Raw genomic sequence first — 27985 nt, 5'->3', positions numbered from 1 at the left:
CTCTGAATCGTAATCGAATCGTGAGGTGCCTAGAGATTCCCACCCCTACATGTAATTCCAACTCCTGACTCGCTACAATAGTTTTGAGGAACCAGATGGTTTTATACCAGGGGCTGCCAAGGGCGTGGTGAGCTCGCACCAAGGGCGTGACAGAGTGACGTCAGAGAGTATTCTACGTCAGAAAGTACCCCTACTGCAGGAGCTTTCCGTTTAACCTGAAGAGGGCAGCACTCAGACGTTTTACACCATATATTTGAAAATTAAAACACTTTATACCCAAATGTCAAAAAATGTACTCGAATCAATGAACAGCATTTATGAAGCTCCATTCTTACAGATAATTAACTAAAAAAAGTTGTTTTAGTGTTTAGTTACCCTTTAAACCAGAGATTACATTACAGCTTTCTTATTCCTGCTCTAACATTTATTTCTGCTATTTTTTTATTTTTTATTAATCATTACTTGACATTATTACAATATTATATAGATGAATTTTAAAATTAAATGAAATCCTCACCACGGGGCTTCTCAGGTGCTGTGAGCAAATCTCTCCGCCCAAGTAGCAGTGCTTCGCCTTCTGAGAATATAGTTCCCAGTATGTATACGGTTAGAAGATGGCTGTGTCTCATATGTCCTTGTTATTTGTACACACTGTGACTATACAAATCACAACATATAAATAGGCAAATGTTTGCGTTATTTTGTCACTTATTGGGAGCAGTATGCTAGCTGCAGCCATTTAGTTCCAGTCTTTGTGCTAAGCTAGGCTAGCGGTGGGTGCGTCAGTCAGAGTTACAGCACGGAAGGAGATGAAAAGGGCATGTATGGAGGAATACGGTGAATAAGCTGAAGTCCCAAAAACTCGGCGTGTTCCTTTAAAGCTGCTGAATTCAAGAGAAGAATAGCAGATGTGCTCATGATGAACTCTGGGATCTTCCTGTGCAGGCTGACTGTTATTTTAACTCTTCTTATTGATAGCAGCGCTTCATCAACTGAATTATTCAGTGTTACCTGACGCCCTACAGGTGCTGAGATGGGTCAAACCGTCAGACACGTCTGATTCCAAAGATGTGTAATATTTCAGTCGTTTCATGTTCGTTTATACATTAGTTTTATTTCATTAGATATGAAATGGCAACATGACAAAAATATGGATCTCAGCACACCATGTTGAATTTGATACCGTTATATCTGATAGAAATATATGATGGCAAAATAAGTAAACTGCGTCAACAGGGCATAATTCATCCAAAAACAACAACTTTGTCATCATTTACTCGACCTCGTGTTGTTCCAAACCTGGTGCTGGTGGTACTTTTTCGCTATAAATCATCTTTTGTTTTATTTGTATGAACCTGAAAAATCAGCTTCAATATTCTGCTTAACAGCTCCTTTGTTTTCCACAGAAAGAAAGAAAGTAACATGAGGGTGAATACTGTAAATGATGACAAAATTTGAGTGAACTAGTCCTTTAATAATCAAACCCAAAATGTCTGGCCTTCACTGTTTGTCTGTGGGATAAACAGATGGTAAATGTAATGTTTTTAATATAATTGTATTTGTAATTTGCTTACAATAATTGAAGGGACAATTCTCCTGGTGTTAAAGTCAACATGAAACACTGTTTGCAACATATTTTAATTCTATTATGAGATGTGTTTTCATTGAAACCAAATGTTAAAATAAATAAAGTATAGCAGAACTTGATTTTATCCATCGGGAATTGATTGGATTGTAAAAAATTGTGAAAAGTTATTTCAGAGGCAGAGCAAGTAATTACATTTTGATTAAAGATTAAGAAGACAATAATTTGTTTTCTTTAGAATAAGGTGCACTGATGAATTGAGCACAATAACACCTAAGACATTAAGAGATATGTGTTATAAAAAAAAGTTAATTTTGATTTCATGTTGACTTTTAAGTGCTCAAGGGAGAAATGTTCACATGGACGTCCCTCTTCTATGATTTGAGATGATCAATATCCTCACAAAGGTTGTGAGAATATGAACACATGCATTACCAGCAAGCATGAGAAGAACAGAAAAAGCAAGAGAGCTTGAGAAAGACGGCTTGTGCTTTTCAACAGATGGAGCTGCAGTCCTGAGTGGCATCTGTCAAAGTGATGATTGACAGCTGTCACTCATTCTTTATGGACAGTGAAAGGGTCATGGGCGGATCCACACGCTCCGTTTAACGTCTCTGTGGCGGCACCGATAACGTTACTGTAAACATATTTATAATCTCCCAAAACTCAGTAAAATCAGTTCCAAAGCACACACATCTACAGCAAAGCAAAATGTTGTTCAAATCGGGTGCTCAACAAAGACATTGATAAAAAGGGGGGGAAATAAAGTCGCTACACCACGGCTAACACACATGTGTTAACGTTTCCAGCACGTAGGCTCTTCGTAAGACCATTAAAAGTTAAACACACAACGCATTTATACTCACAGGTGACCCCCCCCCCCTCTCCCCCACCCCCATTGATACTAATTATCACCAAAGAGAACGAAGAAAGGCAAAGTAAAAATACAAAGATAATGCATACTAAATGTGAAAGAAAAATTAAACATACAAAATGAATATCCATTTAAATAGTGATGCATACACCAAAAACAAAATCAAGAGCAAATCTTAAAGAAACGGACAGATATCAAATTCTCATCGTGAATTAACGTGAAACCTTCTGGATTCTGGCACCTAGGGGATTAATTGAATTTGATATGTGTCTGTTTCTTTAAGATTTGCTCTTTATTTTGTTTTTGGCGTATGCAGGTATCACTATTTAAATGGATATTCATTTTGTATGTTTAATTTTACTTTCATATTTAGTATGCATTATTTTTGCATTTTTCCTTTGTATTTTCCCTTGCCTCTCTTTCTTCTCTTGGGTGATAATTGGTAAGAAAAAAATTTTTTTTTATATCACCTGTGAGTATAAAGGCGTTGTTTGTTTAACTTTTAATTGTCTGACGAGGAGCCTACGTGCTGGAAACGTTACCTGTGTGTGAGTCGATCATTAAATTTTTCAGCCGTGGTGCGACTTTTTAATCTCCCATAACTACCTTTTTTTTTTTTTAAATAAATATGATCTAAATATAAAGGAATAATTTACCCCAAAACAAAAATGCTCCTATTGTTTACTCACCCTCAAACAGGGTTACTATCGGTGACTAAAACTAAAACATAAAAACAAACATTTTTGGTACTTGAAATAAAATAAACATTAACTGTAATAAAATACAGGCAACATTTCAAAATTTCATTTAAAGTACTAAATTAACTGAAGTAGTACTGAAATAAAACGAATACAACTAAATAGACACTTAAAAAAGTACAACTAATAAAAATAAGAAAACTGACAACATTATTTAAACTAATTCAAATTGATTAAAATGACACTTATAAATAAATTAGATTAAATAACATATAAATCATAGTATATTAATAAAACTAAAATAACAGGCTCTAAACCCATATATTGTTATTTTTAATGTCGAACAATTAATTGTTTTATGCATAAAGATTCTTCATTAATTCTCCTTTTTTGTTCCATTTTTGCCAGGTTTGTACTTAGAACTAATATAGTAAGACAGTGAGATTAAAAGATCAAATCAATATACCGCATATTAATGATGCATACTATGTACAGGCAAGCAGAATATAAACTCAACACGCAGTTTCTTGTTATTCGTTTTTCCGTAGAAAACCATTATGAAGAAAACGCTTCACCAATAAGCACATTGCATTCACATTCTAGGCTCATCTGCGCACCTGTATCTAGCATGCATCATCAGTAAGGTGTAAACTTAATTAGATCTTTTAATATCAGTGTTTTAGTACATTAAGGCACTTTAAGTGTTTTTCATGTTAAGCACTGAAATACTGCAGTAGGATGATCACGAGTGCCCAAAACTTGCATTTTGTTCACTTTTTAATTTATTTTCTTAATTTCGAGGTCTAAATTTGTGGATTGAAACTTGACAGGCCTGTGTTGAAGTTCTACGGGCGTCTCCATGCCAGTCACATGACTGAAAACTATGAACACGTCTTCGAAGCCTCATGAGGGTGAGTAAAGAATGACAGAATGTCCATTTTTGGGTGAACTGTCGCTTTAAATTCAGCTCTCAGCATATGCAATTAAAAACCCATATTGTTCATGATCAGCATATATTCTAGTCATTTATAATCCAATCCAACAGTTTGAACGCTGTGCTCATCGTGTGTCTGAAAGGCCTCCTCAGACGGTGGTGACTCTCATCACCACTTCTCTAGGTTTGGTGGTGTTCGTGCTGATGTGACTCGGCGAGCTCCGGGGCTCGTGGGGCCGAAGATGGCTCAATAGATAGCGAAGATTATACGGACAGTGTTGTTCAGGCAAAGCCGGGCCATCGGTGGCTGTGGGGTCCTGTGTGGTGTGTGTGGTGCCGTCGGGCACGTCGAGCGCTGGCGTCCCAGCAGAAGCCATGAGTGAAGACGGGGACGGAGAGACATCCACTCTCACCGGCTCCCTGTGGTGGAGCAGCAAACGCTTCAGTTCCTCGCTCTTCTTCACCTCCTCGCTGTCTCTCTTTTTGTCGTAATTTAAAACTTTCCACTGCTGATTGACGGCCTGCCAGCGGTGGAAAATGCGGAAGACGGACGGCCCCTCGTGGACGATTAGAGCTGTGGAGAGATTGATTCGGGTTATGTTTCTGCAATGTTTTTCATAATACATGACTGAACAACAAAGTTTAGGCGCCCTATTTTAACGATCTAAGCGCATGGTCTAAAGCGCACGGCGCAAGTGCACTTATGGCGTGTCCGAATCCATATTGCTAGTTTAAAGGGATAGTTCACCCCGTAAGACCTTCGTTCATCTTCAGAACACAGATTAAGATATTTTTGATGAAATCTGAGAGCTGGATCACTCCTCCATAGGCTTCTAAGGGATTTAAACTTGTTTCCCGAAAACTTATTAAATACATAGTTAAAATAGTCCAAGTGACTACAGTGGCTCAATCTTAAGTTTATCAAACGAAGAGAACACTTTTTGTGTGCTGTGGCGAGGTGGGCGTGGTTCAGCAACCGCTGCAACCGGAGAGAGAGCTGGGAGGCGAGCGGTACGTAAGTGGGTTAAATGACAAATGATGAACACCTGATCTCGTTTGCAGTAATTGCCGTGGGGAGGAATAAAAAGCCACTTGGAAGCGGGAAGCAGGAAGAGAGCTGTGGAGGACTGCGGGCGTACGCGCTGGCTATAAGAGGGAAAAGCAGCGCGTTTGTCATTGGACTGAATAACCTGTTTTGTGAATGGACTGAGAGCGCGAAGCGCACATTGGGAAGAGTGACCGCTGAAAGTAGCGCACTTTTGTTTGAACTGTGTTATTTCTTGCATTTGTTGAATAAAGACCCGCAGACTCCACTCACCGACGCCGTCTCCTTCCCTTTCCAAGCAAGATTGAACCCGAGCTTTACTACATGTGCAAAAAAAACAAAAATCACAACTGTATTTCAACTATTCATTTCCTTCTCTGTGGGCCTCGAGTCAGTGCACTGGTGTAACAGCGTAGAGTTACGTCACACGTAGGCTCACTATTGGCCGACGCTGGTCATGTGTGATGATGCGTGTGACGTACAACAACAGAAGCGCTGCGCTGTTACACTAGTGAACTCACTCGAGCCCCACAGAGAATAGTTAATAGTTGAAATAAAGTCATTATTTTTGTTTGTTTTTCGCACAAAAAGTATTCTCGTCGCTTGATAAACTTAAGATTGAGCCACTGTAGTCACTTGGACTATTTTAACGATGTCTTTAATAACTTTTCTGGGCGGCAAGTTTCAATCCCTGAAGAAGCCTATGGAGGAGTGATCCAGCTCTCAGATTTAATCAAAAATATCTTAATTTTTGTTCTGAAGATGAACGAAGGTCTTACGGGGTTGAACAACATGAGGGAGAGTATTTACTGACAGAATTTTCATTTTTGGGTGAACTAACCCTTTAACGAGAGGAAAAATGATCGGCGCATGGTCTAAAAGTGTTGTCCGTATTCTCTTAATGAGTAATGGTTGTGTTTGCGGCGCAACGTGCGATAAACCAATCAGAGTCTAATTTCCCATTCCCTTTGAAAGCCAGTGGCGCTCGCGCCATGGCGGATTCGCTATTTACATGGCGGAATTTGCAAGCGGAAAACCTGAACTCTTCTCTAGCGAGGAAACGGATCTGCTCGTGTGCGAGGTTAAAGCGCGACCATCTACAGGACAAAGTGTACGCATGTTGTGGACCCGCCTATAGGCGCACATTACTAACGCGCTCTTTAAATAACAAAAAAATACTGCGCCATTGACTTTAGACCAGATTTCAGTTGGTCAATGGATCTGTCTATTTCAGTTCCTCAAAATAGTAATACGCCAACAATGCACCCAGACACGCCTCGTTTTCAGACCAGCAACTCATGGACACAAATGCATTTGCTATTTAAACAACGTGGCGCAGGACGTGAAAATGAAAACTGCGTCGGGCTGAAACTAGCAAAAAATACACGCGCCTGGCGCTGCATTGCACTGCGTGTAAAATAGGGCCCTAAAGGGTCACATCCCTGAGATAAAGAAAATGGTATCACTTTACAATAAGGTCTCATTTGTTAACATTAGTTAATGCATTAACTAACAGGATCTAAAAATGAGCTTGGGCATAGCGGTATGATGACATCATTACCACGGTATAAAATATCTATTGTTAGAGATTTTTCGATAGTATGTAAATATATAGCACTATTGACACTTCAGAGTGATGAAATGCATGAATGAGAATATAAGCGGGATGTGCTTGATGTTAAAAAGAGTTATTTTAGTGCAATATATCCTATCCTGAAAAGGAAAAAGGAAAGTGTGCGCACAGAAAGCTGCCTCTCTTTGGAGGTGAACGCGAATTTTAGACGCACTCGATGTTAAAAAGTGTTATTAAACACAATAACCAGTGAAAAAACTCAATGCAGTCACAGAAAGCCATGTCTCTCAGCATGCGATTGGGAATTTGCTACATGTGTTTTTTTCCGTTAGATTTGAATCCCCTTTTACATTAGATTCATGGTCACAGGTGTATTGTGAGTCACAGAAGAGGATTAAATGAGGTATGAGTTCTTTACAGACCCAGTATATCAAGGTTTTTCTGCTTTTAAAACACACATACTGTCTGTGGATTTCTTTAAAAGAGTTTGTTGTAAAATTCTCCTTCATCTTTTCTTATAAATATATTTATTGTACTAAGAAATCTTTCAGAAAGCAAAAAAAATCCTCCCCAGTGAAAAAAGAGCTGAACTAAACTGCATAAACGACTCATTGTGACTGAATATATTATATTGTTTATCCTTCATTTAAACCCTAACTTGACCTTTGACCCCAAGCAGAACGGTACGTACCGATGCAGATGACGTCCATGAAGCCGTACATCCCGTAACAGATCTGAAAGAGCAGGTCTTGCCGTTGCCATTTGGCCGAAGGGCTGAGAGACGACCACACGAGCCACGAGATGCTGGCGATGAGGAACAGGGAACCCAAGATGGCCGCCGCTATCTGGACCTTCTCTATGACGGTGAGGGAAATCGCTTGCCACTTCATTAAAAGACAAAGACGGAGAGAGAAGGGTGTTTCAGTTCTACTGCATCTCACTATTTAGGATTGAGAGTCAAGATCCAGTTCTTATTCAAAACTAAATGATTCAAATATTCTCTGGTTTTCAAACAAATGATTCAAATGAACTGATTCTCTGTAAAAGACTCAAAAATCAGCTGAGCCTTACTATACGTTTTAAGGTCCTTGCACATTGAGTCCGAAATTTTCGCACGTTAAAAAATAAATACGACCCCACGTTCTGTCAATCACGTTTACACACTGCCTGCGAAACTTTCGTTGGTCATAAAAATTCAGACCGGGTTTGATTTTCTGTGTTTTTCGCATCCGTAGCATTTTGAGAGGTGTTTTGATTGTTCAGAGCCACCGAATGACAAAAAATTTAAAAATGCATATGAAAATTTGTATACTCAGTGTGCAAAGACCTTTAGTTTGGTTTGAATTGGTCTAATGAGACGGACTGATTCTTGATTCACTAAACCTCAGTGACAATATGTAACTTAGTTACAGATACACATTTGGAGTTTTATGGTTTGTTATGTTTATAAATGAACTTTAGTTAAAAAAAATATAGTACGTCCAAATACAGTATTGTTCTTGTTTAGTGTAGTACCTTTTATTTTTTTTATGTATTATTTTCAGCAAGGACACATTAAATTGATCAAAAGTGACAGCAAAGACATTTTTAATGTCACTAAAGATTTTTATCTCAAATAAATGCTTTTGAAGTTTCTATTCATGAACAAAAAGTATCACAGTTTCCACAAAAATATTAAGCAGCTTAAGTTGTTTTCATCATTGATAATAATCAGAAATGTTTCTTGAGCAGCAAATCATCATATTAGAATGATTTCTGAAGGATCATGTGACACTGAAGACTGGAGTAATGATGCTGAAAATACAGCTTTTATCACAGGAATAAATTACATTTTACTATAGATTCACATAGAAAACAGTTAGTTTAAACTGCAATAATATTTCACAATTTTTACTGTTTTTGATAAAATAATTGCAGTCTTTGGTGAGCAGAAGAGACTTCTTCCTTAAAAAACATTTACAAATCTTACAGAACCCAAACTTTCGAACATTATTGGAAGGGACCTTGCTCCAAATTAAAATAATTTTTAGTAGAATAATTAAGAATCAAAACCGTTACTACACTAATTCAGGCCTGATTCTGTAAACAGTCAGTGTCTTCAGTCTTGTAGTGGTTTTGTGAAGTTGTACCTGCAGTGGGTTCTTGGTGCTGATGGCGATCACCTGATACTTGTAGTAACAGAGTTCACAGGTCCACGAGCCTCTTTCACTGATCCACTTGATGAGACACGGCTGATGAGTGCTGCGAACGGACCCGCTGCAGCGACACGGGCTCAGCAGCTCGCCCTGACACACACACACACACACACACACACACACACACACACACACACACACACACACACACACACACATACATACATGAGACTCTCAGTAAACAAACCATTTGTTGAGCTGAATAAAAAAAAAAAGATTCTCAAAGAATTACATTTCCCAGAATGCACCATCAGTAGCAATCGCTTGCTTGATTAATCGCACCTGCTGAGACATGAAGGTTCTCAGTCATTCAGACAAGCAAACTTCTTTTTTTTTCTTTTCTTTTTTTCCTCAGGTAAACATTACATTTCATTCAGATGTATATCAGATACTATATATCGAATACCTTCATATCATGCCCATATATAAACACAATACGGTAGTGTTTGTCGTACATCTACTCATCAGAAATGTAATTTTTTTTAAACGAAACAGCAAAAGAAGAAGAAAGAACTATGTACATTTAGGGAGCAGTCTTTCTGTGTATTCTAAATATTAACTAGAAAATAAAATCAGGTCTTTGAGATGTTGCATAGTTGGTCCACTTTTCCCAGCACAAAGCAAATTGTTCCAAATCTTCTCCAATTTGTAAATGTCCATTGTGATTTCCATCCATATATTTAAGGTAGGTCTCTCGTGTGACAACCATTTTTTTGGTCAAGCTCTTTTTTACAGCCACCAGCAGAATATTCATTAAATTTTTATCTCTTTTTAACCATTCTTGAGGTATATATCCAAAATATTATATTGTAAAGCAATATGTATTTCTCTCCAATAATCCTTAATAATAGAGCTTGTAATGTAAATCAATGAGATCTTTATAACAGTATAGTGATTACTTACATGAAATCCATATAAATATAAGCTGTTACTCTATATCTCCAATAATCTTAGTAAGATGATATTTAAATGCTTAGTTTTATGATTAAATATCTGTAGTTTTAAAAATTATAGTGCAGTGCAATACAATGATGATTGACAGATGAACAAAGAAACGCTTCTCAAAAGCCTGATGATCATATTTGAGACTCACATTTTAACATGATTTTTTAAAGGGAAAAAAATGTATGGATAATCCAGTACTAAGTTGCTTCAGTCCAGTAAGGGTTCATCTTAAAATATTAATGACAACATAAAAGTTCTTCATATGTTTACTTAATAAAAATTAGTTTTCAAGGCAAAAAGACATGAACCATAAGCATAACATTTTTACAATAAAAAAGGCTTTTTTCTAAAAAAGTATAAACTATCAATCAGACGACAGATGGCATGTAGTAGATTGTGTTTTTAGTTTGTTATAAATATGTTTTTAAAAAGTCTATTTATCTGCAGCTTTTCAATACCCAGCCCTTTTTACCATCTATTTATTTTTCAATGTTTTATCTTGGTTTTAGACAGTTCAGACATAATGAAAAATGGAGAAGTAAGTGAATTGACTATTTCAGAACAAATCCTTTATCTTCCTCATGAACACTGTATGAATTTTAAAATTGGATAAAGAGAACTAAAGCTCAACATTCATCCAGAGTGACTTTTTAACTGCACTACACATGGTAAACCGCTAACGTACAGATCGACTGTGCTGTTCATGCTGTGTTTGGATATTTAAAGGAATAGTGCACAAAAAATACAAATGTTAGGTTAAATGTGAGAATCTCCAGGTGAAACTCAGTTACAACCACTTTTTAAAGTGAAGTTAAAATCTTTGTTAAAATTGAACCAATTATGTAACCATTGAGATTGTTGTAGTTAATTTTTTATAGCCTTCACAGTATGTGGGTATGTATGTATTTATTGTCTGTGTAATGTTATGTTAGTTTTGACCTGCTTGGGGGACTGCGGATGAAAAATAGCCTTTGGCTAAATCCGGTACAATACATGAAATGGCAATTTTATGTTAAAAATTGTGCATGGTCCCTTTACAAATAAACAATAAAAAAAGAACAACACTGATTTATTTCACCTGCACAGAAGTATCATAAATATCCTTTAAAAACAAACTGAACTCTCCTTTTGTGTTCTGCAGAAGACAAAAAGTACCGCAGGTTTGGAACAACATGAGGGAGAGTAAACGATGACAGAAGTTTAATTTTTTTGGTGAACTACAAAAGTCTGGGGTCAGTACTATTTTTTTTATTAACTCTTTCCCCGCCATTGATGGAATTTTATGGCTTTCTGTGTTTTCACTGTTATATGGTAGGGGGCGCTATTACACATCTTCTGAAAGAATACTGAATCTCCCGATCAAAACACTGGAAGCTTGTTTCCGCCACAGAATGAAAAATAAAGGTAATTGCAACTTTTTATCTCACAATTCTGACTTTATTTCTCAGAATTGCGAGATATAAAGTCAGAATTGCGTAAAATAAAGTCGCAATTGAGTGTTGTAAAGTCAGAATTATGAGATATAAACTCGCAATTCTGACTTTTTCTCTCAGAATTGCATGTTTATATCTCACAATTATGACTTTATAATATGCAATTGGGAGATATAAAGTCAGAATTGCATGATTAAAAGTTGAGACAAACTATTCTGAGGGGAAAAAACTAAAGTCAGTCTTTTTTTCTCATAGAATTGGACTTTATAACTCGTAATTGCGAGTTTATATCTCACAATACGGAGAAAATATGTCGGAATTGCGAAATATAAAATCGCAATTATGTGTTATAAAGTCAGAATTGCGTGAAATAAAGTCAGAATTGCGAGAAAAAAAGTCAGACTTTTTAGTTTTTCTCTCGTAATTCTGACTTTATAACACAATTGAGACTATATCTCGCAATTCTGACTTTATAACACGCAATTGCGACTTTATTTCACGCAATTCTGACTTTTTATCTCGCAATTCTGAGAAATAAAGTCACAATTATCTTTTAAAATGTTTTATTCTGTGGCGGAAACAAGCTTCCATAAAACACTGACGAAGAAGAAGCAGAAACAAGTGACGATTTTCGCAATTTTCTCAGCTTTATATTCAAAATGTTGCTTTTTTTATGAAACTTACCTATATTCATTTTTTTTAAAGCAGAGGGTCTGTTCTTTCTTTTGATATGTTGCATGTTCAGATATTGATACAACAAAATATTCTGAGGGCCATGACATTTTTGTGAAAAGTATCAAAAACACTTGCAACTTTAAAAAAAAACGCTGGCAGTGAAAGTTAATATTTTTATTCAGCAAGGATGCATTACAACGAACGACAGTAAAGACATTTGTAATGTTACAAAAGATTTGTATAACAAATAAATGCTGTTCTTTTGAACTTTCTATTCATCAAAGATTCCTGAAAAAAAAGGTACACAATGTGTCTTCAGCATGAAATCATCATATTATACTGATTTCTGAAGGATCATGTGACACTGAAGACTGGAGTAATGGTGCTTTGATCACAGGAATAAATTACACTTTACTATATTACAATCAAAAAAAATTTGTTTAAACAATTTGAATTTGTAATACTATTTCACTATTTTTACTGTATTTTTTATCAAATAAATGCAGCTTCGGTGAGCGGAAGATACTTCTTTCAAAAACAGTAAAAAATCCTGAAATCAAACACCGAGCGCAATCTTTTACTCTGCAGTGTATGGATGCAGATTGAGAAGATTGAAATCACACTATTTCATAATTGAATGACACTCTTTGTCATGACACCTACAACACCTATTAGCCCTGAAAGGATGCACTATAGAAAAGAAAAGGGCTCCGTCCCAAAACACAGTGAGCTGTCTACCTAGGCAGCATTTTAAGGCATGCAAAGTCTATTCCAAAAGAGATTATCACAATATGGTATTGGCTTTACGACGGATCCAAAATGTAGGAGAAATCTTTGAAGAATATTATAGTCAAGTCAAGTCACCTTTATTTATATAGCGCTTTTTACAATACAGATTGTTTCAAAGCAGCATTACAGAGATTACAGGAAAATAATGTTGTAATAATATTGTTAAATAAAAAATTAAATGTCCCCAACTAAGAAAGCCAACAAAGGCGAAAAAGGCAACATTATAATATAGTATTATAAATATACTTACCAATCATTTACTACCCTAGTACTGTTCAATCTCATAAAAAAAAGAGTCTATTTTACCCAATATCTACAACCTCAAATCAGAAAAAGTTGGGGCAATATGGAAAACAAAGAAAGTAGTGATTTCTAAATGTACTTTGACTTGTATTTCATTGCACACAATACAATAGCACATAATTTAATGTGTTCCTCATGATTTTTATTGTGTTTTTATTTTGGTTCTTGCAACATATTTCAAAAAAAGTTGGAACAGTTAAGCATTTACCACTTTGTAATGTTGCCATTCCTTTTCACAACACTTAAAAGACGTTTAGGGACTAAAGACGCCAAGTGATGAAGTGTTTCAGGTGTAAATTTGTCCCATTCCTGCTGAAAGTGAAAGTGACACGTGATGGCCAAGTATGGTAACCCATACTTGGAATTTGACCTCTGCATTTAACCCATCGAAGTAAGTGCACACACATTAGGAGCAGAGTAGTGAGTAGTGAACACACACACACTGCAAACGTGGATACACACACCCAGAGCAGCGGGCAGCCTTGAGTGGCGCCCGGGGAGCGATTGGGGGTTAGGTGCCTTGCTCAAGGACACCTCAGTCATATTCCTGCCGGTACTGGAATCGAACCAGCAACCTTTGGGTCACCAGTCCAACTCTGTTACCATTAGGCCAAGACTGCAAACAAGTCTTAAGGTGGGCAACAGTACGGGGTCTTTGATGCCACACGTTCTCTATTGGAGACAGGTCGGGACTGTAGGCAGGCCAGTCAAGTATCGTATCCTCTTCCTCCGCAGCCAGGACTTTGTAACGTGTGCAGAATGTGGTTTTGCATTATCTTGTTGAAATATGCATGGACGTCCCTGGAAAAGATGTCTTCTTGAAGGCAGCATATTGTGCTCCAAAATCTCCATGTACTTTTCAGCATTAGTGGTGCCATCACAGAAGTGCAAGTTACCTTTGCCGAGGGCACTGACACAACCCCATACCATGACAGACCCTGGCTTTTGGACTTGTTGCTGGTGGTAACAGTCTGGATGATCCTTTTCTTCTTTGGTCCGGAGCACACGGCGTCCATTTCTCCCAAAAAATACGTTTCCACTGTGTGATGGTCCATCCCAGATGCCTCCGATCCCAGAGAAGGCGACGGCACTTCTGGACACTGTTAACATAAGGCTTCCTTTTGGCACAGTACAGTTTTAACTGGCATTTGTGGATGTAACTACGTATTGTGGTACTTGACAAAGGTTTGCCAAAGTAGTCCTGAGCCCATGTGGTGATATCGCTTATAGACGAATGAGGATTTTTGATGCAGTGCCGTCTGAGGGATCGGAGATCACGGTTGTTCAGCTTAGGCTTGCGCCCTTGTCCTTTACGCACTGAAATTCCTCCACATTCCTTGAATCTTTTAATTATGTTATGCACTGTTGAAGGTGAAATAAGCAAATGTCTTCCTATCTTTCTTTGAGGAACATTGTTTTTAAACATTTCAATAATTTTCTCACGTATTTGTTGGCAAACTGGTGATCCTCGGCCAATCTTTGCTCCTAAAGAACTAGACCTTTCTTGGATGCTGCTTTTGCACCAAATCATAACTACAATCACCTGTTGACATCACCTTTTTCAAATCACATCATTATTTAACCAATTTACCTGATTCCTAGCCCTAAATTGCTCCTGTCCCAACCTTTTTTGGAATGTGTTGCAGGTCTGAATGACAGGAAATGATGTATTTTTACAAATGAAATTAAGTTGACCAGACAAGACATGAAGTATTTTGTGTTCACATTGGCTGCAATGAAATACAAGTATAAGTACATTTAGAAATCACTACTTTCTTTTTTTATTTGTGTTTTCCATACTGTCCCAACTTTTTCTGATTCGGGGTTGTATGTGTGCTGTCTATATTTATGCTTTTTAGAGTATTGTGCCATTATTTAGCAACAAACACTGAAAGACACTGAAGGATGTCTTTTGAAACAATTTCCACTTAAAGTAAATTTCACAAAGAAACATCAATCAGCAGTGAATTAAACATTGTTAAGAATTAGACATTGGGAGAAGGACTGAGATAGTATTTTCTTTTATAATGCACTCCAATAAAAAAAAAGTGTTCATCCGGCAATCCAATTTAGACTGGTTTAATCTGGTTTCTCAGTATGTTTTGGACGTGAGCATCTAATGTGCGTCTTGTGTGGTATTTTTTACTACGGGATGGTGTTGTACTGAGTAATGTGTGTGTGTGTGTGGTATTCTGCTCTACTGCATGTACAGGACAGTGTGTGAGGAATGCGGATGGATGTAGTGACTGTCGTGTGTGTGTGTGTGTGTGTGTGTGTGTGTGTGTGTGTGTGTGTGTGTGTGTGTGTGTGTGTGTGTGTGTGTGTGTGTGTGTGTGTGTGTGTGTGTGTGTGTGTGTGTGTGTGTGTGTGTGTGTGTGTGTGTGTGTGTTTGTGTGTCTGTGTTTGTGTGTGTGTGTCTGTGTGTGAAGCGTAACTGAGACACAGGAACAGGTGTGACGCAGTGTGACGCTCACCTTCCAGCAAACACTAACGCTAGCGCCACGCTGAGAGACATCGACACTCGCACAAACAACGTGCACTCTCGTTTCTCTCTGCAGAAGATGAGTGTATAAACAGAGCTCGAGTTAATCGTTTCAGAACCCAAAACCAGATGAGAATAACTAATGCAGTCTTGCTTAGGATATAAGAGGATGCTATTGCCCGGAGTTTGCTCATTCAAAGCTCAGGACACATACGAGTGTCCTTTGAGGAAAATCAAGCTTTTAATGTTGTTTATATGTCTATGTGGTGTTCAGAATATGCTTTAAGACAAACCATGTGTAAATTCATAAGTCGACAGCATTGCTGAGTATTTTCTCCTTAAAGCTATGGTATACGATTTCAAAGATTGTTCATTATTAATATCCTCGTTTAGATGCTGGTAATTGTTATATAGTACAATCCTAACAATATGAATAGAAAAAAGAATGAAAAAAATCCATTCACTCTATTGGCTGTACAGAGGAAGAGAAGTTGACCAATGTAAGCTGTCCGGCCGGACAGCTTACATTGGTCAACTGCTCTCATCCAATTACCAGCTCCACTTGAAACTCCGCCTGGCGCTCGCGTCTCCACCGCACCCCACCGCACCCGACCCCGCCCCCCTCCTGCGACATGAAATTGCACGCGTAAGCAGCTGACAGTCTATGGTAGCTAGCTAAGTAGCATATCAGCAATGGATAAAAAAAAAAAAGACGTCCCCTGCTTGCCCCTACAGTAAAGTTAGGACGAAAGAGAAAGTCATTAGAGGAACGAGCAGAGATAAAATAAAAAATGTGAAGAACGCCGAACTTTGAGTAGGATAAATATAGGGTCCACCATTGACCGTTGGAGGAGGCTTCAGGAAGATCTGGGACTGAAGACCGACGCTGGCACTGACTTTTTGTTGAGCAGGTAAACATTTATTTATACTTTTATGGTGTGACGTGTTACATAAATAGCTTTTTATCAGTTTGACAACTTGCTCATGCTGCCGGTCGGCATTGGAATGTTAGCCGTTTAGCATCGCCTATCACGGGTCAAAGTAATTATATTTCTTGAAGTCCTTGAATATATTTCAGTTGGCCTAGCGGGTTTCTGTTCGAGCCGATCGAAATTTGAACAAGATGCGCTGTGTGCTGCAATAACAATTACTGAAAATCTTAGCAATACTAGTAGAATTATACTAATGGTGGTGGGGAGTTTAGAACATTTCAAGTGTTGCTAATCTTGCGTTGACGTGATCTCAAACGTGACATTGAATTGTTGATGAAGCAACTAAGTTCAAGTGTCTAAAGGCAATTTTACATATGATGTGTGTCCGATGTTTACTACCGGTGATCACAGCTTGACTGAGTGACGTTGTTCATTTTGTTTCCCGGTGGGAGGGATCAGGTAGCACAGAGGGGAGGGGTGTGTGTGTGGAGGGGCGGGATGAGTTTTTTAAAACTTCCCTAACGTCTCAGGCTTTCTCGACTGATTTTTAACATCGTATACTATAGCTTTAAAACTGAAGTGAACCAAAGACAGTCTCAAAAACACGGTTTGAAATCGCTGGTGTTTCTGACGTCACAAACTACCTTGTAACCAATCAGATCAACGTGTGATCGTCAACGAGTGGATCTCTGAGCTGAGTGAGGGAGTGGAGGCGGGGCTCATTTGCATATTCATAGAATCGCGTATACTAAATGGAGCACGGGTGTCGAGTTACATTCAAGCAATTTAAGGCATGAAGAATTTTTTTCAAAAACATCTAAATATGTCATTTTGGTGATCAAAAATTAGTTTTAAGGGATAAAATGATTGACTACATGTTTGCGAGAAATACAGATAGACTCTGTAACAGATAGACACAAGTTGGTGACGTTGTGTTGTGCTGCATTTTAGAAGAAACGTCTGAGAACATTTGAGTTGATGCTTGAATAAAACATGTTTAAAGCTGTTATGCACATTGTGTTGGCAGAAAAACTGTGGTAACAACTGGAGGAAAACAGGCGAGATCCACGGAATAAGGGGAAAAAAAGCGTCTTGTGCATGTGGGTGTTAGGATCAGATTCAGACCGCAAAAAAATAGATGTGGTGCGTCCGAAATCAGATACTGTCGAAGTAGTTACTACATTTGAACTGTTTACATTCACTTAAAGCATAACTGACTGTGTTTACATGTACACTCGCAAAGATCTGCATTTTGACATTATTTTGTGTGTATTTGACGCAATAAGCAGCAAAAAAGAACTCAACGTATTCAGACATACTACTTTATTGGCGTAATTTTTTTTTTCATACTATATAATATGGAAGTATTCAGTTTTGGATGCAGCACTGGTCTTCTTTTTGTAGAATACCATCGACGAAGAAGCCCTTTGAAACTTTACACCGACTTTTATGATTGCAAGCCATTAAACGGACAGTCTGGACTGATGAAACCTGCTATTAAAGCATGAATTTGATGTAAACAATAGATCTAGATGATATTTACATATGCAGTTCATAGGGAGCATAATGTTTTAGCCTATAGTGACAATATGAAATAACATTTAAACCTATATCACTGAAAAGTATAAGACTTTTATAGACTTTTCTTCCAGCAATTGCAAGTTTACATCTCCCAATTCGGACTTTATAACTCACAACTGTGATATAAATCATAATTGTGACTTTTTGTCAGAAAAGTCTTTTGTCAGAATTGCAATGCTATTTCTCCTGAGCAATGAATGAGCAACCTCTGAGCAAAGTAACAAGCTTTAAAATGAACGGGAATAGCATAGGCTTTGAAGATCTCAATCATATTGATACTTTTGATAGCAGACTTTGGTATTGTGTCAAATCTGAGCACCGTTTGAGACAGTATTGAGATCATTGAAATTACTGGGATCTTTTTTTTCCTAAGGAAACACATCTGAAAAGCAGGAGACTCTCATTGCTTTAATCTCTTTGCTGTCTTAGAGACACAGCTGAAATATAAAAGAGATTTTCTTCATGATTATCTCCTTGAATTTGGCATTGCTAGAGTTGCTCTTATGAGAAACAACTGAGACAAAGTTGATACTTGAATAAAACTCCATTATATCTCTTGAGCAATGAATTAGCAACCTGTGAGCACACAAGAAGCTTTAAAATGAATGAGAGTAGAATGGACTGATCCGTTGAGAATCGAATCAACGTTTGAGACAGTTTTGAGAGGATTGAGGATATATGTGAGATTACTGGGGCCTTTTTCCTCTGGAGAAACATCTGTGAGTTAGGAGATTATCACAATTTAATCTCACTGCTGTCTAGAAGAATTACTTGAGATGTATTTTTCTTTCTTCTGTGTCTCCTAGAGGAAAATGTTATTGCTCACAGGTTGCTCTTTCATATCTCAAAAGACTAAATTAAGTTTTCAGACATGTTTTAATTATCAACTTTATCCCAGATGTTTCTCCTAAAATTCTTTAAGCAAAATACAAACAGAGACAAATGACTTTTCCTTGCAGACTTTGGTATCTTGTCAAATCTGAGCACAGTTTGAGACATTGTTGAGATCTCGAGGAGTGATGTGGGATTTCTGTTTTTCCTCAGGAGGAACATCTGAGAAACGGGAAACTCAATGTAAGATCCATTTAATCTCACTGCTTTCTAGGATAAATAGTTGAGCTATTGAAGAGATCTCGTTTGTGATTATTCTTTCCTTTACTTTTCATTGCTCACAGGATGCTCTTTCAAAGCTCAAGAGGCTCAATTGAGTTGTTTAATAAAAATGTTAACTTTGTCTCAGATATTTCTCAAAGTTGTGAGAAAAATTAAATCAGCATATAATGGATAGCAGCTCAGATTATTTGATCTTTGGATTCATTGATGAGAAACATTGTCATATTTTGAAATATGTAAAAATTCTGTCGGTAATTACTCTCCCTCATGTTGTTCAACCCCGTAAGACCTTCGTTCATCTTCAGATCACAAATTAAGATATTTTTGATTAAATCTGAGAGCTGGATCACTCCTCCATAGACTTCTTCAGGGATTGACAGTTGCCGGCCCCGAAAAGTTATTAAAGACATTGTTAAAATAGTCCAAGTGACTACAGTGGCTCAATCTTAAGTTTATCAAGCGACGAAAATACTTTTCGAGCGCAAAAACAAACAAAAATAACAACTTTATTTCAACTATTCATTTCCTTCTCTGTGGGCCTCGAGTCAGTTCACTAGTGTAACAGCGCAGCGCTTCTGTGTTGTGCGTCACACGTAGGCTCACTATTGGCCAACGCTGGTCATGTGTGTGGTGATAAGTTGATAAACTTAAGATTGAGCCACTGTAGTCACTTGGACTATTTTAACGATGTCTTTAATAACTTTTCAGGGCCGGCAAGTTTCAATCCCTTAGAAGCCTATGGAGGAGTGATCCAGCTCTCAGATTTAATCACAAATATCATAATTTGTGTTCTGATTGAACGAAGGTCTTACGGGGTTGAACAACATGAGGGCGAGTAATTACTGACAGAATTTTCATTTTTGGGTGAACTAACCCTTTAACCTTTGATTGCAGACTTTGGTATCTTGTCAAATGTGAGCAGCACAGACATTGTTGAGTAACATGTGAGATTTCAGTTTCTTTCCCCAAGGAGAAACATCAGAGAAGACCTCAAATTCTCTATTAATCTCTTTACTCTCCGAAAGTAAAGAGATCACATTCGTTCTCCTCCGGCCAAAGAGTCGAGCTCTCCTTTAAAAGCCGCCTCGAGCTCAACTTAACGTGAGTATTACATAAGCACGAGTGCCAACAGTGCCGAGAGGAAACAGAAAGGGAGTGTGTGTTCAGACACAGGCCCGTCTGCAGATGGACTTGGTGGGAGCGAGTTGCCGGACGGTATGAGGAGAGCAGGAACAGCCAATGGGAGGAGGACGGCACAGGAGGAGATGAGGAGCGAGTCCAAAACCTGCAGCCTAATCCACCTCCGTGTTCTCAGACGCCATTACAACTGTGACAATCTGTTTCACTTACTCCACCGAGAGCTGAAGGCCGTTCATTTTACTCCTGTTCTGATTCACTTCATGTACACTCTGAAAAAAATGCTGGGTTGTTGGACAAACCCAGCCGTGGGGTTAAATTTTCAAATTACATTTTTAACCCAACATTTGGGTTTGTCTATATCTGACCCAAAATTGGGGTAAAACAACCAAGCATTTTTCAGAGTGTAGTGACAACTAAAAATGTGAACCCAAGCAAACTGAACTAGTCACCATGAAATCAAAATTGACAATTCTTGTTTGTATGCAATATTGCAGTGTTTATTATCAATGTTTGATCTGTCCACATCTTTATTTTTTTGGTAACACTTTACAATAAGGTTCATTACTTAACATTAGTTAACTACCTTAGTTAACATTATCAAAGAATGAACAAGACTTCTAAAGCATTTATTAATCTTAGTAAATATTAATTTCAAAATTTACTAATGCATAAATTAAAATAAAAAATTGTATTTGTTAACATTAGTTAATGCACTGTGAACTAACATGAACAAACAATGAACAGCTGTATTTTTATTAACTAACATTACCAGAGATTAATAAATACTGTAACAAATGTATTGTTCATTATTAGTTCATGTTAGTTAATACATTAACTAATGTTAACAAATGAACCTTATTGTGAAGTGTTACCATTTTTTTAATCCATGTGCCTCGTAATCTTGAATCAGAATAACTTCCTCTTCTCTGATGACGAGGGCGGGCCAACCTGTCACTCACATGAGATCCACCAATAGCAAACCACAACCAACCAATCAATTCCCCACAGACAAAATCAAGCCCCGCCCACATTTGTTCTTGTTCCAGGAGCGTTTCACTCGGACATAAGACACAATAGAGAAGAAAAGACAAGCGCAACTTTAGTTTCATGTCGACTTTAAGTTCAATTGACAACATTTGTGGCGTAATGTTGACTAAGATAAATTTGACTTGTCCCTCATTTTCTTTAAAAAAAAGACAAAGTTGAGGGATTTACAATAAAAGAGATTTTTAATAAGAAATGTGTAGTGTGCGAGTTGTTTAAATCATTTTTTTTAAGGTTAAGTTTTTTCACCCTAAAACATGTTAATTTACATATTATTTAATTACAGTTTGGTCCCATTTACTCATTCTGTAAGTGTTTCATTGATTTGTGTGTGTGTGTGTGTGTGTGTGTGTGTGTGCGCGCGCATGTGTGTGCGCGTGTCTGTCTGTGAGTGTGAGTGTGTGGGTGCGTGAGTGTGTGTGTGTGTGTGTACGTCCATGTGTGTGTGTGAGAGTAAGTGTATCTGAGAGTGTGTGTGTGTGAGAGAGAGTGTGAGAGTGTATCTCTCTCTGTGTGTGTGTGTGTGTGTGTGAGAGAGAGAGAGAGAGAGAGAGAGAGAGAGAGAGTGTGTGTCTGTGTTTTAAGATAAGGGGGATGTCTAAATTATTTTTCATTTGTCTTCAGAATTTTGGTCAGTCAAGTCAGTTTTATTTGTAAAGAACTCTTCACAATACACATCGTTTCAAAGCAGCTTTAAAGAAAATAATGATGTTAATTGTTATAATATCGTAACATCTGCTTTATAATCCCATTTAGCAGATTAGAGCTGGGCGATAATATAGTTACAATCTTAGACAATATAAACAATCACGCAGCTGAGATTTCCTAGTATATATTGCTTTACGTACGTAAGTATATTATATGATGAAATCAGTAATATTAGAGAGTTGCTGAAGACTAGAGCATTTAAAAACAGACACTAACAATGTTCCATTTGAATTATGGAGCTTAAGCCTATAAAAATCTGCAGGATAGATTTAAACATGGTTATATGTGTTAAACAGAGCCGAGAGTTGCTAAAAGCGTGATCAAATAAAAATAAAGAATGGCACGTCATATGAAAAAAGGTTTCCCGTGAGAAACGAGAGTGTGAAAAAGCTTGTCACGGGTCGTTCGTGAAGCCAGCGCACCTCAGTCAGATTGAACTGTGTCAGTGTGCCGCTCTGAATTATGAATAAGTATGACTCAGAAATAAATAAACACGTGAGACGTTGCTGGGAGGAGGGAGACTCGAGGGGGATTCTAGTAGACTTCAAGGAAAGAGAGAAAGCGTGTCACTGATTGACACTCTTTAAATGAAATTTACATGTACATTTATTCATTGGGCAGACCCTTTTATCCAAAGCGACTTACAAATGAGAAGCAGTGAAACTAACAGTCGGACAACAATATGCAAGTCAATGTGACCCTTCTCAGTTTAATCTAACGCAGTATATGTAATTTTATTTATTTATTTATTTATTTATTTATTTTATTTTTTGCAGGCATGATTCAGAAATGTGAAGCTCTTTGGGGTGTTTGAAACCATCTTACATTAAATTAACCTAACCTAATTTGCCTGAAAAGATATTTCGGCATGTTTCACCGCAGAGGTCTGTTGAATTGATGTTGTTCACTGTCATAATGTATATTATGTATATATTATACATTATTTTAAATTATTTATGTGCAACCTTATGTCTATAGGATTTTTACATGCTACAAAACATGAAAATTGTCATGATGTAATAAAAAAATCAAATCAAATCAAGATTTACTGTAAGTTTCTCTTATTTAATTTACAAGAAATATGCATTTATAAATAAAAAAACGACTGAATTTAGACGTGCCCCAAATTGATAACAAGTTTGCAGAAGCTGCAAACCTCATACAGAACCAAATAAAAGGTCTCATATAATATTTAATATTTATATTTGACCTCTTGAGGTTGATGATGAACATTTTCTGAAGTTACGCTCATCCTTATACACTAATCATTTGTGCTCTATTCACAGAAAGTGCAGAACGCAGTACAAGTGTGCAGTCATCCATACGGAAATATCCATATCAGACCTACTTTTCAGATTAATGGTAAGTAGGTCATTTTACTAAATGTGTCAGTCTGATTCCTTATTTGGTTCCATGTCAATTAAAACATCAGGATTAGATGTGGTTTAATGTCCCGAGTTCATGGTCGCTAAACAAGCTGATTTTGGCATTGAACTTTTGACATGCAAGCCCTACTTGCATTGCATAGAAATTGTAAAAGATTTTGCTTGCCAGACCATATTAAATCATTTTCTGTTTTTTATGAAATAAAAGGAAACCTATAAGTACAGCAACAACAAAGAAACCTGAACTAGTAATGTTGTGCTTAAATACATGAGTGTCCTTTGCACTTATACTTATTACAGCTGTCTGAAGCCTTTTGAAAGCCCTGGCGCTCTGGTTTATAAACCACTTCCACTTTTCAGCAACATTCCCGCTGCTCTAAAGAGGCGAAATGAATTGAATCTGTCGTAAAGAACTAAATATATGCCAGGAAAGGGACTGCCTTTGACTCTTAATGGTGCACGAATGTCCCGCACAACAAAAGGCGGCACATAAGCGCAGCCTTAAGCCGTTCTGAAATAGCAATTTCCATCATTGGCTCGCTGGAGGGACGCCTCATTCAGAGTGATGTGAATGTAATGTGGCAGAGAAGTGGAGTGTAGACCTGTGTTATTATGAATGGCCTCCACAGGATTACATATGCTAAATAATGCGTGTGTGGATACGAAGGCGTCTGTGCTGGGCATTTGTCTTTATGCTGCTTATGAAGCTGTTTTTTTTTCCAGGAAATTACTGTATGCATGGTATGAATCTAAAATAATTCTAAAAAACAATATTTTCATTTTAGCGGCTTCATGCAAGAAATATTCCATGTCTTAAAACAATTATGGTAAATTTTCCAATGAGGTAAACGTGCATGGAGTTGCATACTTGAAAAAAATATAAATATTGGTAACACTTTAATAAAGTTCCATTGGTTAACATTAGCTAATGCCAGTGGTGTAAAGTATTTAAGTAAATGTAATTAGTTTCTATACTTAAGTATCTTTTTGGCTACTTTGTGGTTTGGAGTATCAAAGATGCATACAACTTTTAATCTCTACCTGACTACATTTTTGAATAACTATATGCACTCTTTACTCCAAAACATTTGCATTACTCGTTATGTTTTACATGGTACCTAACTTTTTCTGCAGCAGTTTATTTCTGCTACAAAAGAAGTGTTATCGCCATCTACAGGGCATTGAAGGTACTATATCTTGTGCGGTTTGCTCTTGCTCACCCAAACTTGTCAACAAAGCAACTGGACAGGTAGTTGTGAATCGCAGGTGTTTCATTTATGAGATGAGGAACCAGTGATGAGGCTGAAACCAGCACATCCAGTGCATGCAAGTACGCTTTAACTATTTAACTTTATATAACATCTGTTATAGTGAAGAGACCTTTTTTAAGGATATTGGTTTACTTATGCACTATTTGAGCTTAAAATGTTAGGTGTGGTGTGGTGAAAATGTGTTTTTAATATGCTTTAAGACAAACCATGTGTAAATTCACAAGTCGACAGCATTGCTGAGTATTTTCTGCTTAAAACTGCAGTGAACCAAAGACAGTCTCAAAAACACGGTTTGAAATCGCTGGTGTTTCTGACGTCACAAACTACCTTGTAACCAATCAGATCAACGTGTGATCGTCAACGAGTGGATCTCTGAGTGAGTGAGTGAGTGGAGGCGGGGCTCATTTGCATATTCTTAGAACGCGTATACTAAATGATTGACTATTGATTGATTGACTACAGGGGGACTTTAAATGAGACGTGAGTGTTTCTAGAGGCTGTTGTGTCATTGCAATTTTGTAGCATTCAGTTTAATTTTGTTTTTATAAAACAAACGTGATTGCTGTTACAAATCAACCTTTTCTTGTTTTCAACTGGCATGTATCTGAGGTGTCGAGTGCATCTTTGAGCCTACATTCAGTAAAATACTGTAGTGCGGTAAAATCAGATACTCGAAGAGTTTTATGGGATTGGGTGATTTGTAACTTCAGTCATTTTCGGTGTAATGACGTAATGAACTATGTTTTTCAGGTAATGCATTAACTAACTTTAACTAACAAGGAGCAATACATTTGTTACAGACTATTTATTAGTCTCTGTTAACAAATATACAACTGTTAATCATTAGTTCATGTTAGCTCAGGTCAATTATATAATATTAAAATATGAGGATAATAATTTATACTTTTAAATATGACAGAACAACAAAACACAACTTGGTTAGATATTTGTCTGACAAAATTATTTGGCAAAAAATGGTAAAACTAAAGTTACAGATTTTATTTTACTATGCAATAAAATGCAAGCTCACAGAGTGAGTGAAAGTAAAAAAAGAGTACATCATCAGTTATTAATATTTCGTTGGTTCTGCATGTGCATTTCTTTGTATGACAGCCTGGATAAAAATGATGTCCGCAAAATTTGTCATGTTTCATTGTGTTGTTATCACAAATAAAACAATCAACTCCAAGCACAACTACACAATATGCTTACAAAATGTTTAATAATATTCAAATAAAGGGTGAAGATGTCACTTTTCCTAGGCTGGGCAACACTTTTGGACATTACTGTATGTAGCTGTTGCTGTAATTTTCCATGTACTGTAACCCTTGTGTGGTGTTGCAAAACGAAACGTGTTTTTCTGCCTCTCAAACACAGGACTCTCCCAGGGCTTCCTCATAAATCTGTCCGTCTGCTAAAATGGTAGTACGAATGCTGAAGTGAGGCTGTGTGTAATACTACAGGGATCTCCACAGCAGAATGAGTGTGTGACTGTACGTCTCTGTCTCTGCAGGTCTACAAAGCTGAGGTGAAAACAGCAGAGAAGCTTTAGTGAGCATCACAGATGAAAGGAGTCTTCCGGGTTCAACACGAGTTACAAGTAAAAAAGAGAGAAAAGAAGTCAAAATCACGGTTACAGTAAGACATAGAGCCAATGCTCCAGAGGGTTTTATAAAAGCAGAAATGTGAAGCTTTTTTGTTAAAGCACTTGCATTAATTATTCATTAAAAACTGTATTTATTTTCAAGTATTGTTCTTTTTGAGATAGGGCAATACTTTTCTAGCTTCATGAACTTACCTACACTGATTAAAATGATTTTGTGGTGAAGTAAATACTACAGAAAAAAACTATGTAATTTACATGAAAAAGTTAGTTCAGGCAAGAAGTACATTTATATTAGTACTCAATTTAAGCGTGTAGAAATGAAAGCGTAAATATCAACGTTTAAGTAAAATTACTCAAAATTACTTAAAATTAAGTAAAATTACTCAACTTTCCTGATATTGGTGTTCCCATCATGCACTGGGCCTTGAATAATTAATGAGGTTGATTTTTCACTGTTTTCTAGCTGTATTTACACTGTTTTATCATTGCTTTTGTTGTTAGGATTATTAACTTGCCATTTTGTGACATTCGGAGTTAGTTTTCTACTCAAAATGACACATTCAAACACAAAAAGATCCATCAAATGTTACCGTCATTGTGTATTGTCTACCAAGTATCGAGGTCTCTGCGATCACATTCATCTTATCATTTAAGATGGAAATATAGTGTCTCACACCATATACATTGCATTGATTATTTAGATGTTTATAAACAAAGCATATACTTTGAAAGTGTATGGTTTAATTCAATGTTATATTGTTGGAGGGAAGTGTATTTCAAAGTTAAAATTACTTATTTTCTGTTACTTTCACTTAACTTTTTTAGGTATAAGGTACTTAATTCCTTTTGAGTAATTTACTTTTGAAATATTTGTGTAAAAAGTTGCCAAAGAAAAATTAAAGGGTAAGTTCGGCGTTTTACAAGGAAAGCCCTGTTTTAAGATCGTTTCTGATGAAATCGAACGGTTAAGATTAAAATTTGGACACATGCTGCTGTCCCGAGAATTTTAGGTTTTTGTGTTAGCACCCCCCCACCTATACAATACTTTCATAGGTGCATTGCAACAATATCATTCATATAAACGCATTCAACTTTAGTTTACAAAGACGTGAAACTCACCGAGTGGTCTGGGGTGTGCACTGATATGCTCACGCAAAACTCGCTGCAAAAGAAGCTTTCCAACAGTTTTTATCGTAGTTTTTGGAAGAATGTCCGGTTGTGAGGCGTTGGAAAAATAGGTCTACAGTTTTACAACGAATGGTTAAAACACCTGTTGGAAAGCATCTTTTGCAGCGATTTTTGCGTGAGCATATCAGTGAACACCCCAGACCACTCGGTGAGTTTCACGTCTTTGTAAACTAAAGTTGAATGCGTTTATATGAATGATATTGTTCCAATGCACCTATGAAAGTATTGTATAGGTGGGGGGGTGCTAACACAAAAACCTAAAATTCTCGGGACAGCAGCATGTGTCCAAATTTTAATCTTAACCGTTCGATTTCATCAGAAACGATCTTAAAACAGGGCTTTCCTTGTAAAACGCCGAACTTACCCTTTAAGTGTACTTTTTTTCAGTGTACTTGGTTGCACACTTCTGAGGGCTCACGCACCGGCCAAGAAACTGGCATTTAGATGAATGAGAAACAGATCGCTCTCTCCATATATCCGAGACCT

General features: G+C 37.1%; 1 protein-coding gene across 2 annotated transcripts in view; it reads right to left on the bottom strand.

Annotated features, from left to right (window-relative positions):
* Positions 1-1094: 1094 nt before the first annotated feature.
* Positions 1095-27985, bottom strand: part of marchf4b (membrane associated ring-CH-type finger 4b) — a 35184-nt gene continuing 8293 nt past the window's right edge. The window contains exons 2-5 of one of the 2 annotated variants that reach the window (XR_013197109.1): positions 8839-8994; positions 7401-7593; positions 3132-4665; positions 1095-2404 (exon numbers count right to left, since the gene is read on the bottom strand). Coding sequence is in view for 1 of the 2 variants with exons in the window: in XM_077215857.1 (XP_077071972.1) it covers positions 4241-4665; positions 7401-7593; positions 8839-8994 (774 nt within the window). In the remaining variant the exon portion in view is untranslated. Of the gene's footprint in view, positions 4666-7400; positions 7594-8838; positions 8995-27985 lie in introns of both variants that reach the window. The other variant, XM_077215857.1, reaches the window with a different exon arrangement.

The sequence above is a fragment of the Siphateles boraxobius genome, unplaced genomic scaffold (genome assembly GCF_051911475.1).
Source record: "Siphateles boraxobius isolate OS27281-9 unplaced genomic scaffold, OSU_SipBor_1 7, whole genome shotgun sequence".
Lineage (NCBI taxonomy): Eukaryota > Metazoa > Chordata > Actinopteri > Cypriniformes > Leuciscidae > Siphateles > Siphateles boraxobius.
The sequence above is the reverse complement of the archived record's forward strand: the minus strand, read 5'-3'. Positions and strand labels throughout refer to the sequence as shown.